At 44.5% G+C, this 13013-nt stretch overlaps 1 protein-coding gene across 3 annotated transcripts in view; it reads right to left on the bottom strand.

Annotated features, from left to right (window-relative positions):
• Positions 1 to 13013, bottom strand: part of SLC13A3 (solute carrier family 13 member 3) — a 75383-nt gene that overhangs the window by 39210 nt on the left and 23160 nt on the right. The window contains exons 2-3 of one of the 3 annotated variants that reach the window (XM_065891797.1): positions 6145 to 6410; positions 3301 to 3461 (exon numbers count right to left, since the gene is read on the bottom strand). In XM_065891797.1, coding sequence (XP_065747869.1) covers positions 3301 to 3461; positions 6145 to 6410 — 427 coding nt within the window. Of the gene's footprint in view, positions 1 to 3300; positions 3462 to 6144; positions 6411 to 13013 lie in introns of those variants that run through there. The other 2 variants (XM_065891799.1, XM_065891798.1) reach the window with 2 other exon arrangements.

The raw sequence follows: 13013 nt of genomic DNA on the forward strand, positions 1-13013 counted from the left end.
CAAACAGTGTTCTCGGTGAACAATACTATAGTTCACGGCAATGAGAAAGATTGACACAAGCTCCCACGGAACTTGGAGTCCACGGAGCAGACGGGTAATAAATCCTTCTCAACTAGCAGTCATAGGAAACTTCAACCTGAATCAAGGTGTAGGGTCTTATTACCCACTCTTTCCAATTCCTGGAACTCTTATACTGGTTTCTATATAATAGCAATAGTATCACTGCCACGTATTAACCATATCTATGTGCCAGGCTCTCATTTCTCATGTAAGCCTGACAACGATATGTACGAAATGGGTGGTTTTGTCCTCATTTTATAGATGAGAGAAGAGCCTCAGGAAGAGGCCCCCTCTCGCAGCCTCATGAATGAAGAGGGAAGAGGAGGACAATGCTTAACTCAGCTGACAAGACTGCTTCTGGAATGAGAGCGTCTTGGGCATTCCTAAAGGAAAGGCATGGGTGGCAGCCTAGCCCTCTCTGGGCAGAAAGAAGGAGGGGGGAGAGTGGAAAAGTTTAGATTCAAAAGCCAAATGGGCCCCTTACTGGCTGAGGGACTTTGGGCAAATACTTCACCACTCTGTGGATCAGTTACCTCCTCTGTAAAATAGGCATGATGACAGGGCCACCCTTGAAGGGCTGAAGTGGAGGATCTAATGAGAACATGCATGTAGAAGGAGAAGCCACCACCCATGTGGCCCTGGTCCCCCAGGCAGTACAAGGAGCAGAGTGTGTAAAAGAACTGAAGAGAAGCAGCAGGGCTGCCCTCCAAGGCTGAGGATCCCTAGGGTGTTGTCCAGCAAGCCCCGTCCTGCCCCAGGCTCTATCTTGTTCTGGCTTGTAAGCACAGATTCCAGATTCAGAGAAAGCTCAGCAACTAACTCACCATGTTGCTTTGGGCAAAGCATTTTGCCTCCCTGACCCTCAGTCTCTTCGTCTGTAATATGGGCGTCATCTACTTCATAGTACTGTTATGAAGATTAAATCATCTAATGGGTATGAAAAGTTTAGCACAGTGTCTGGCAGAGGGTGGGTCTTCAGGAAATGGTAGCTCACATCATCCTTATAGTTGTTGCTCTGGGTGTCCCTCAGGGACTTAAAGCCTCCAGGAAAGCCTCCAGGAGCCTCCTCGCCCCTATCCTGGCCCATAAACAGAGTCTCCACTCCCTCCACTCCTGTCCTTACCTCCTGCCACCAGGACAGAGCACAGAAACTGGATGAAAGAGAACATCTCTCTTTGCACTGGAAATACCCGTTTTAGGTCTTGGGGCTGATCATTAACTAATCCCCGATCTCTGATCCCGCCGCCTATGAAAGCAGAGGTCTGCCGCAGCCTCCCAGGGTCTCCTGCCTCCTGACATCCTGCAGCATAAGGGGAAAGACTCTGGATTTCGCATGACGCTGTGTGTGACCTTGGGCAAGTCCCTTCCCCTTCTCGAGTCTCAGGTTTTTCATCTTCTTTCACATAATGAGGGAACTGGCTCTCATACCTTTTTTTCTTTTTTTTTTGCCACTAAACTCTTAGAAAAAACATCTTCTATGGGAGGCAGAACAACAGAGGTTAAGAGTACAGGCGCTAAAGTCAACCAACCTGGATTCAAAATACCAGAGCTGCTGTTTTGGAATTATGTGACCTTGGGGACTACTTTAACCACTTTTTAAATTTCTTCCTCCATTTCCATTGCTCTAAATGAGGTCAAAGCTAGCTCCACGTCATTCAGATGTAAGGCCCTTAGATGAGACCTTGCATAAAAGTAAGTACTCAGTAAACATCGGTGATTGTTACTTGGAAGCTCAGGGTATAAAGCAGGTAAAGTGGGGGCAGCTGGGTTGAAATGAGAAAGCAGAGTTAACTGCTTGCTGCCACCCCAAGGTGACTATGAGGTATTCTCTTGGAGCCCCAAGACTCAGGATGCGGCAGCCATTTTGCAACCACGAGGGAAAGACCAAGGGAATCACAGAGATACCAGTGACCAGCCCTGACATCCTTGTGCCTCTGAAATGACCCTGGAACTGCCCTTCTCTGACTTTTTGACATTTGAGGAAAATAAACCCTTGTTCTTTAAGTCACTGGCAGACAGGCATCCTTTTACCTGCAGCCAAAAGAATTCTCACTGATGCAGCTGATTTCATGGGGAAGAGAGTGAGCTCTGCAGCCAGACTGCCTGGGTCCAAAGTTGGGCTCTACCATTTGCTCGCTGTGTGACTTGGAGAAGTCAATTCCCCTCTCTGAGCTCTCATTTAGTCACGTAAAAACATGGCAGCTACTTGTGTTTTGTTTTCTTTAGAACACAGTTTCAGAGATTTAAGTGAATCCAATCCCTCATTTCACAGCACATTCTCACTATCTGTTGCACAAGGCCACTCTTTTTGTTTTATTTATTAATTTGGTCCCTTTTATCCCCATTTCCCAACCCCATCCTTCCCAGAGCAACCACTGGGATGCGTTTAATGTGTAGCTTTTCCTTTGTTTATGTTCTTGCAAACGTTTTGTCTTTTGTGAGTATTTTTAATTTACATAACGATATTGTGTTCTGTATCTCCTTCTGGCTTTTCCAATCACAACTAGGTTTTATGAGATTTATTTCTATAACTATATGTCCCTCTAATTCTTTGTTCCTAAAAGCAGCATAGTGCTCAGTGACGTGCACCCACCACACTCAATCTCCTCCTTTACTGGCGATGGTGGCCATACCACAACCCTAAACCTAACCCGAACCTGAACCCTAACCAGCATACCACAGGGAATGCTGCACTAAACATGGTCACATGCGTCTCCTCATGAACCCGTGTCAGAATGCCTTTAGCACTTGCATTCAGGGCCAAACTTCTGGGTTCCAGGGTATACGCACTCTTAATTTGATCAAATATTTGTAGAATGCCCTTAAGAAAGGCTGACTGTCCACACTGTCTAGCAGCGCACAGAGTTCCAATGGCTCCCATTCCTGCCAGCACTGGGCACTATCCAGCTTATTTTTGCCAATCTCATTGAAATAAATCTCATCATTGTTTCAAGTTGCATAGTACCTACTTCAAGAGGCTGTTTTGAGAGGCCAAGGAGTTAATGTATGTAAAGTGTTTAACTCATTGCTTAGTACACAGTAAATGCTCAATAAATGCAAAATTTTACAAAAGGTACCATGGTTTGACATAGTGAATTCTCAGTTACTATTATTAAACTTGGCACATAGTAGGTGCTCAATAAGTGCATCCCCTTGGCCTTCCCCAACACCCTCTGGATGTCCCCACTCCCACTCTTCCACCTTGGTGGAGTTCCTCCCAGTCCCTTCCCACAGACTCACCTGCTTTCTCTTCACTCTCCCAGCTGAGGTCTTTACGAACCTCCTGGCCAAAGAGACTCTTCAGGATGGCGCTGGCGATGGGCAGCATCATGGCAGTGGAGGCCGTGTTGCTCAGCCACATGGACAGAAAGGAGGTGGTCACCATCATCCCTAGGATGAGCCTGGGAACAGAGCGAGTTAGAGGCCGATCTAGAACTGGGGCCTCTGGTTTGTATCCCACTTGTTTACACATGGAAAGTTAAGGCCCAGAGAGGACAAGCTAGTGACCAAGTGGGAACCAAATCCATTCACCACGCTTATTCTAGATCTAAGGAAACTGACTCAGTGTATGTAAGTGAACTGACCTCAGGTGCCCAAGGTAAATTAGTTCTAAAGACACACCAACCCTGACATTTTCTCTCCTTTGCCCACAAATCCTGGATAGCTCCCATTGCAGAATAAAGGTGTCTTGGTTTGGCACCAAGACTCTCCACTGTTTCACCCTAAGTGCCCTTCCCAGCCTCCTCTCTCCCCCTTCCCTTCCCACTCCTCCCAGGCACCCCTGCTCAGGCTCTGCTGAGTTTCTCGCCAGCTCCCAAACACACCTTGATGTCCTGCCTGCCTGCCATTGCTTGGTCCCTCCCACGAACAGGAATCTCAGTTTAGTGATTTGCTTTTCTTTACATTGAATTCTTAATCCACCTGGAATTTATTTAGTTGTATAGAACAAAGTCGGATCTAAGTAGGATTTTTTCCTAAAGAATACACAAATTATTCCAACACCCACCAATTCTTGAATCCTTCCCTTTCCCACGGATTTCAATTTCTTCCAGATTATTTACTCTGTGTTTTAAAAATCTATTTCTGAGCTAGTGTCATACCGTTTTCATTGTTGTAACTTTAAAACATGTTTGACAGCAGCCTCATCCATTCTTCAAGGCCAAATGTAACCTCCTCCAAGAAGTCACCCTATATCTCTCATGTGGGCTCATATTGCACCATGTGTCCCTTAGGTATTAAATTCTGCTCTGTGTTGGGATCAGTTCTATAGATGGAATCTCTCCCATAGGACTGACAGTTCCTCCATGAGGAAACAGCTACAGAGCCTAGCAGAATGCCTGGCCCAGAGCAGATGCTAGAAAACCATGAGTTATTCAGAACCTCCTCCCTCATCACCACCCCCATCCCCACCACAAAAAGAGCTCTCAAACCTATCCATTCAGCCCATCTCCACTGCCACCACCCTAGTCCAAGGTGGCACCATCTCTCGTCTGGATCCCCAGAACAGTCTCTTACCTGGGCTGCATCTGGCTTCTCACCTTCATCTGATCCCCTCATGGCAGCCAAGAGGAATTTTTTTTAAAAATGCAAATCTGGTCATGTCACTCCCCAGCTTAGAATTCTTTAAAGCAGAGATTGATAACCAGGGGGGCCATAGATATAATTCAGAATGGACATGATAGGGGAAAATATACCTCTATTTTACTAACATCTAATAGAAATTAAATATTTCCTTCAGTGATAAACATAGGCAAAAAAGTTCAGTATTATTAGAAGGGGAGGACTTCCCTGGTGGTGCAGTGGTTAAGAATCCACCTGCCAATGCAGGGGACACGGGTTCGAGCCCTGGTCCAGGAAGATCCCACATGTTGAGGAGCAACTAAGCCCGTGAGCCACAACTACTGAGCCTGTACTCTAGAGCCCACGAGCCACAACTACTGAGCCCGCATGCCACAACTACTGAAGCCCGCGCGCCTAGAGCCTGTGCTCCACAACAAGAGAAGCCACCACAGTGAGAAGCCCGCACACCACAACGAAGAGTAGCCCCCGCTCGCCACAACTAGAGAAAGCCCACGTGCAGCAACGAAGACCCAATGCAGCCAAAAATAAATAAATTAATTAAAAATTTTTTTTCTCGATTAGAAGGGGAGTTGGTTACCAGTAAAGATCACAGACACTTCCATATCACATTATAATAGTTGAGACATCTTGGAATATCATTGACACTCAGAACTGCCTCAAAACTACAGTTATGAGGCTGTTGCTAGATCTCATCATTTATTGTGTTAATAAAGAAGTACATATAGTATTCTATCACAAATTTGCGTGGTTTTAAAAAATTGCTTGGATAAGTGCATTTTGCTGTAATTGTTGTGGTTGTTGTTTTAAATCCTACGTGTTGTGCTTTATGCATTTAAAAACATTACTGGGAAGGAATCCTTAAGATTCAACAAATTGCAAAAAAAAAAAGATTAAAAGAACAACAATGACCTTATTTTAAAGGCCATTCAATCATCTTAAAATAAAAGTTGGAATCCTAGCTAGGGGGCCCAAGGCCCTTAGGAATGGACCCTACCTCCCTGCCTCTCCAAGGCCATCTTTCCATCCACTCCCCACCCACCATGTCACCTTGGCTGGTAAATAGAAAACCAGGATGATAACAGCCAGCATTTACGGTGCAGGTCCAAGCTACTGTATCATCATTCTACAGGCAAAGAGAGCCTAAGTCACCTCCCAGAGCAGGAAAGGTGGGATTCAGCCCCAAGCAGTCTGAGTCAAGCTGCTAATATGGTCCCCTCTAAAACTACTGGACAGGAATCCCTGGGGGTGAGGTCTGGGAATCAGCATTTCAACTGATTCCCATGTGATTCTTACATACTTTTGAGAACTGCCCAAGGGCCTAGCACTGTGTCTGGCACACAGAGCGGCTCACTAAATATTTGAGAAATGAATAAACAAGCGGATGGTGGGACATGATGAGTTTGTTGCCCTGGATGACCAGAGCAGGAAGAGTGGGTTTAGGCTCCAAGAGATGTGGTCCCTCTGCCTCGCCACCTCTGGGCTGGACCCATTACCTGGCCTTACCTGGCCGGCTGGACCCCAGTGAGCATCAGGACCTTGAGGGCAATTCTCCGGTGCAGGTTCCACTCCTCGATGGCGCTGGCCATGATCAGACCGCTGAGGAAGAGGAAGTTGGTGTCCAGGAAGTACTGGGCGCAGACCTTGTTGGAGGGCAGGATGCCCAAGAAGGGGAAGAGGATGATGGGCAGCAAGGCCGTCACCGAGAGGGGCAGGGCCTCGGTGCACCAGTACACCGCCATGAGCAGGATGACGAACAGGCAGCGACCTTCCTGCAGGGGGGAGATGCAGGCCCAGGAGGGTCAGCAGAGCTTTGGGTGGCAGAGGGAGAAGAGGTCCTGGAGCAGGGCCCATCAGGGCCCATTCCTCGGGGAGGCAGTGGAGAGGGTAAGTGCCCAAGGCTCAGACTTTGAGCCGGTGGTGTCACCTATCTGAGCCTCATTTTGCTCAACTATAAAATGGGGAAGCTATATCTGTCCATTTTATAGGATTGTTTGACGATAAAATGAAATACCCCATTGTCTTAGAAGTAGACCCTGAGATGAGCATGAGAGGGAAAAGTAGTTTGCTCGACAGGGAATCTCAGAAAGTTCTGGAAGGGCAGTGAGGAAGTGAAACAGAGAAGGACGCCAAGACAGTGTGTCAACAAGAAGGTTACTACGGAGGGCAGCTGGGGCTCAATCTTGATGGGGACCCTAGAAGACAGTGGAGATCATGCCTCAGAGTAGTCCCCCTGGGAGGCGAGGAAGCTGCTCTTTATCTGCCAGCTCTTGGTCATCACTGGTTGAGGGCTGCTCATGGGAGCGTTAACTCTCCAGCACTTCGACCTGCCCTGTGCAGCCGCCAAATTAACAAGTTCTTGCAGAGCATCCAGGGCTCTGCAAGAAGCCATTGGCATGTACAGAATGGTAACCGCCCACAGGGATGTGGACAGAGCGCCAGCAGCAACGGCCACATCCATACATGGCATTTAGCACAACGTCCAACACTTGGTACCCACTCTATAAATAGTAATAATAATTACTGATATTTATTGGGCTAGTAGGTACCAGCTATTGTTTATTCATCACAAAATCCCAGTGAAGTACGTATAATTATTATGACCATCTGGTGGATTGGGAAACTGAGATTCCAGGAGGTCAGTAGCAAGGCAATGGTTGTGCAAACAAGACAATCTACCTCCAGAGCCAACTCTCTTAACCAAGTACCCCACAGCTGTTATCAGCTGAATGCTAGAATCTATGCCTTCAGGTTGACAATGCAATTTCAAAGATTCAAAACAAAACGGATCTGTGGTTGCCAAGGCTGGGGTTAGGATGTTTGTGTTTTGTGGGGGCGGGGGGAGCTGCAAAGAAGCACAAAGGAAACTACTGGGGTGACAGAAATGTTCTAGACCTCGATTGGGGTGGTGGTTGCATGGGTTTGTACATTTGTCAAAACTTGTGAAACTATTCACCTGCTGATGAAACAAGAGCGCAGTAATGGTAACATCTTCTGATACATCAGTGTCCCTCAGGATCCATAACAAATAGTGTCTTATTATTCCCATAGTCACTATTTAAATAAAACTGCCTACTGCCCTGACCTTGCTTTCTTATATTCTCTCAAGGCAATGATCTTGCATGTACAGACTATTTCTTGGATTTGGTGCTGTCTGGTGCCATTTATTCTTCTTACTTCTTACTCATAGTAGGTTTTGTTGGCTTTATTCAGTGTCCACAGCACACTGAACTGAATTCCATCCTAACAAGCACTATCCGAATAGAACATATCCTCAGCTACACAGGACAGGCATCAAACTATGTGCAGACACTACAATTAGTTAATCCATCTAAAGGGGCAAGGTCCAATGGTCCAGGGAGACCAATGAGTTGGCTTTGTCAATAATCCAAGCAACAGATACTGGCAGCTAGGGTCTGATGGGAGCAGTGGAGGTAATGAGAAGTCGTCAAATTCTGGATCTACTTCTAAGATAGCTTTGCCAAGGATCTGTTATGATGTGTAAGGCAAAGAGAGAAGCCCAGGGTAATTCTAGTTGTTGGCCTCAATGGAAGAATGCGGTTGTCCCTTACTGAGAGAGGGAAGACTGTAGGACACACCTACATCCATTTCCAAACCTTGGAAACACATCCTGAGACTCTGCTTAACACGCCCAACATAGGAGAATTTCCATTTCCCAAGTGCCTTAGCTTCTGTACCAGTGTTTACATTCTCTCATGCAATTTAGAGACCTACAAAAAGTCTCTTGCAGAGGGAATTTTTGTAAAACAAATCCTCTTTTCCCATTTGTCTATTTTTTCTTTTGTTGCCTGTGCCTTTGGTGTCATATCCAAGAAATCATTGCCAAATCCAATGTCCTGAAGTTTTTGTCTTATGTTTTCTTCTTAGATTTTTATAGTTTTAGGTCTTATGTTTAGATCATGAGCACATTTTGAGTTCATTTTTGTATGTGATGTTAGATAAAGGTCTAACTTCATTCTTTTGCATATGAATATCCAGTTTTCCCAGCACAGTTTGGTGAAAAGATTGTCCTTTCCCCATTGAATGGTCTTGGGACCCTCTCCAAAAATCATTTGACCATACACGTGAGGGTTTATTTCTGGGCTTTCTATTCTGTTCCATTGGTTTATATCTGTCTTTTTGCCAGTACCACACTGTTCTGATTACTGCAGCTTTGTAGTAAGTTTTGAAATCAGGAAAACTTCTGAGTCCTCCAGCTTTGTTCTTTTTCAAGATTGCTTTGGCTATTTGGGGTCCCTTGAGATTCCACATGAATTGTAGGATGGCTTTTCTATTTCCACACAGAAAACCACTGGGGTTTTGATAGGGATTGCACTGACTCTTTAGATCACTTTGGGTAGTATTGATATCTTAACAATATTAAGTTTTCCAACCCATGAACACAAGATATGTTTCCACTTACAGTCAGTCCCCTATTTCTGATGGTTCAACTTAACGATTTTTTAAACTTTATGATGGTGCAAAAGTGATATGCATTCAGTAGAATTTTGAAGTTTGATCTTTTTCCAGGCTAGCAATATGCAGTCTGATCCTCTCTCCTGATGCTGGGCAGTGGCAGCGAGCCTCAGCTCCCAGCCAACCACACCATCATGAGGGTAAACAACGGATATACTTACAAGCATTCTGTACCCAGGCAACCATTCCGCTCTTCACTTTCAGTACAGCATTCAATAAATTACATGAGATATTCAACACTTTATTATAAAATAGGCTTTGTGTTAGATGATTTTTGCCCAACTGTAGGCTAATGTAAGTGAGAACATTTAAGGTAGGCTAGGCTAAACTATGATGTTGAGTAGGTTAGGGGTATCAAATACATTTTTGACTTATGATATTTTTAATTTACAATGTGTTTATTGGGATGTAACCCCATTGCAAGTTGAGGAAGACCTGTATTTATGTCTTTCATTTCTTTCAGCCATGTTTTGTAGTTTTCATTGTACACGTCTTTCACCTCCTTGGTTAATTCCTAAGTATCTTATCCTTTTTGATGCTATTGTAAATGAATTATTTTCTTAATTTCCTTTTTAGATTGTATAGAAATGCAACTGATTTTTGTGTGTTGACTTTGTATCCTGCTACTTTGCTGAATTCGTTTATTAGTTCTCCCAGTTTTGAGTTGTTGGGGTCAGGGAAGAATAATTGTAAAACAAATCAACACTGCTTGAAACGAATATTTTAAGAGGTCAGACTATTGGACACACATTTTAAAGATCGAAAGCAAAAGCGATAATATGGAATCAAATACCACGACTAAAAATTGCCTAAGTTTTGATTTCCTAACATCTTTTTGGTTCCTATACCAGGCAGATTCCTACATATCAGGGATGAGAGAGCTTAGATAATCACAGATTTATAAGTATTTATAACTTCCAGCCCTTTGTCCAAGCAAAATTGAATATTGAATCACAATATAAAACAGACAAACCTTGAGAGTAAAATTTAGTTAAAAGGAGTTTTTCTGGGAGAAGTGGGATGAGGAGCTCCCTACTGGGTCCCCTGTTCACTCCCTCCGTCCCACCTACCGTGGCAAACCTAATACCTCCCTGATCCAGGAATTCAATGGAGGACAGTCAGACCATCGCCAAGCCCCCTGCTTTACGGATATGAACACTGAGACCAGAGAGGCAACAGATAGGTGTCAGGCATGTTTCTAGAACCCCAAACTGGGGTTTCCCAGGCAGCTGAGATCCTGCGCTGCATCTGTTATAGAAAAGGACCTCTTTGTCTCAATGGGTGCTTGGAGCCAAAAGGCATCGTTCCAGGGTTCCACAGAGGCAAACAAAGGGGCAGACCCAACCCAGGTACTCCTAGTACAGCAAACAAAGATGCAGGAAAGTGGCAGCACAATAAACAGCACCCCATTTACAGAAGCTTCTGGAATGCCCACGTTCTGCCAGGGGAGTTTCAGGGACCACCCTGGAAGCCAATGAATCCAAAGGTTCAGGCCACAAAAAAGCAAATTTGGCCAACAAGGTCTTCTTAGGGCTTGGAACCTGTGAGTCCACAAATGGACCCGAATATCAGCTAGAGACAGTTTTCATAGCTCAGAGAGGTCAAGTGACTACTCTGAAGACACACAGCTTCCTAGAGACGGAGCCAGGTTTTAAGTAGAAGGCCATGTCCTGGCTCCTTGTGTGGCAGAAGCGTGATACCACTTGTCTCCATCCCCTTATCCTGCTTCATTTTTCTTCATATAACCAAGTGCTGCCACCTGTATTAGTCAGTGTTCCCCAGAGAGAGAATGGATAGGACATATCTAGATACATGTAAGAGGAGACCTGTGATAGGATTTGGCTCCCACAGTTATGGAGGCCAGGAAGTCTCACGATTTTCCATCTGCGGGCAGGAGAACCAGGAGAGCTGGTGGTGTAATTCAGTCCAAGGTCAAAGCCCTGAGAAGCAGGGGACTGCTGGTGTAGGTGCCAATCTGAGTCCAAAAGCCCAAGAACCGGAAGCACCGATGTCCGAGGGCAGGAGAAAATGGATGGCTCAGGTAGAGCGGAAGGGAATTTGCCCTCCCTCCACCCTTTTGTTCTATTCAAGCCCTCAGCTGATTGGATGATGCCCAACACATTGGTGAGGGCAGGTCTCAGTCTACTGATTTAAATGCAATCTCTTCCAGAGACATACTCACAGATACACTAAGAAATAATGTTTCACCAACTAACTAGGCATCTCTTAGCCTAGTCAAGGTGACATAAAATTAACCTGAATGCAGACTTTGTACTTTACTGGTTTTCTCTTCCACTAGAATGTAAGCTCTAGGAGGGCAGGGATTGTGCCCCTGAAGCCAAGAACAGTGCCTGGCACATAGTAGGAACCCAAAATATTTATTGAATAACTAATACGTGCTTCTGCAACTCAAGACAGTGCTTACAACATGTTCACTATCATCCATTCAGCAAACATTATTCCTGACCACGTGCTGAGCACCAGACTGGGAGTTGAGACTACGAAAATGACTGAGACATAGTCATGGCACTTTTACCAGGAAATCTGACAGTGCCAATCATAGGACCATTCTCAATGGCTAGTTCTCCTCAAACTCAAATGACCTTATCAGACTCTACCCACCAAATATCCCTCAAGTGGTGTGCTGGTAAATGTTTAACAACTGGCTCTCTGAAAAAACTGTGGGTGTATATGTTTGTGTGTGTGTGTAAAAGTTCTTGATTATTATTCAGTTCAGCTAAGAAGCCACTCATGTCATTGACCACTGAGTTTAGTTCCACTATGAATGTCGGTTATGTTTTAATTTACATTAATTATTAAGACAAAACAGACACAATGAAGGAACGTGTCAGGACGTCACTTGCTTACCAATGGTGTGTCTTCTTTACTGAATCAAATGATGGTTTTCAAATACCAGAAGAATAGTTCCTCATTTTTTGTGCTAGTCACAATATAACAGCTATAGACAACACATTTTGAGTGTGATCTGCATTACTAACTTTTCCCATTACCTTAAGTCTAGGCAAGCAACCAAACAATGAGCTAAGCCCTGATTTGTAGTGTTTACTGATTTCTATGGTGTAAATATGCCCACATGGCTGATTTCAAGCCACCAAGTTACATCACTGAGCACAGTGTTGGAAAGAGATGGACTGTATCACAACACTCCACAGTATTTCCTCCGCACATATAGATGCAAATAACAGTAGATGTAAATAACCTCAAGACCATAGATAATAGTAAAACAATTAGGAAGTGATGAGTTTTGACTATCTATTACCTTTGTTTTGATATAACTTTTTAACCCCAATTAATAAAATTTCATTTTAAATAGTATCTATGTTTAACAACTAGCTAGCAAAATTCATGAAATGTAACCATTAGGTCTTGTGAGCCAGTACATGGGCTCCAGTCACTCTGTGGGCCTCCAGGCAGAAGAACATCCATGGAAAGCTCCCAAGGAATCTGGGTCACATTCTGGTGCAAACTCGACATTCTTCAACCCATGTGTGGTATCATGCTCCATAATGCATCCATTGTTTAAAAATATACAATTATTTGCTGTCAAAGTTGGAAACTTGCTGCTGGCTTTGGAAGACATAACTATCCTGTTTTATGCGCCACCTGACAGACCGATAGGTATTCCAGTTTGAAGAATATATGTCTGTCTTAATCAGCTCAGGTTGCTACAAGCAAATACCAGAGACTGGGTGGCTTAAACAGCAGACATTTATTTCTCACAGTCCTGGAGACTGGAGGATCTAAGATCCAGGTGTCAGCAGATTTGGATTGTGTGGAGAGCTCTCTTCCTGGCTTACAGACGGCTGTCTTTTCCTTATGTCCCCACGTGGTCCTTCCTTGGTGCCAGGCATGCAGAGACAAGCTCTCTTCTTGTAAGG

Source organism: Phocoena phocoena, chromosome 15 (assembly GCF_963924675.1).
Source record: "Phocoena phocoena chromosome 15, mPhoPho1.1, whole genome shotgun sequence".
In the NCBI taxonomy this organism is placed as follows: domain Eukaryota; kingdom Metazoa; phylum Chordata; class Mammalia; order Artiodactyla; family Phocoenidae; genus Phocoena; species Phocoena phocoena.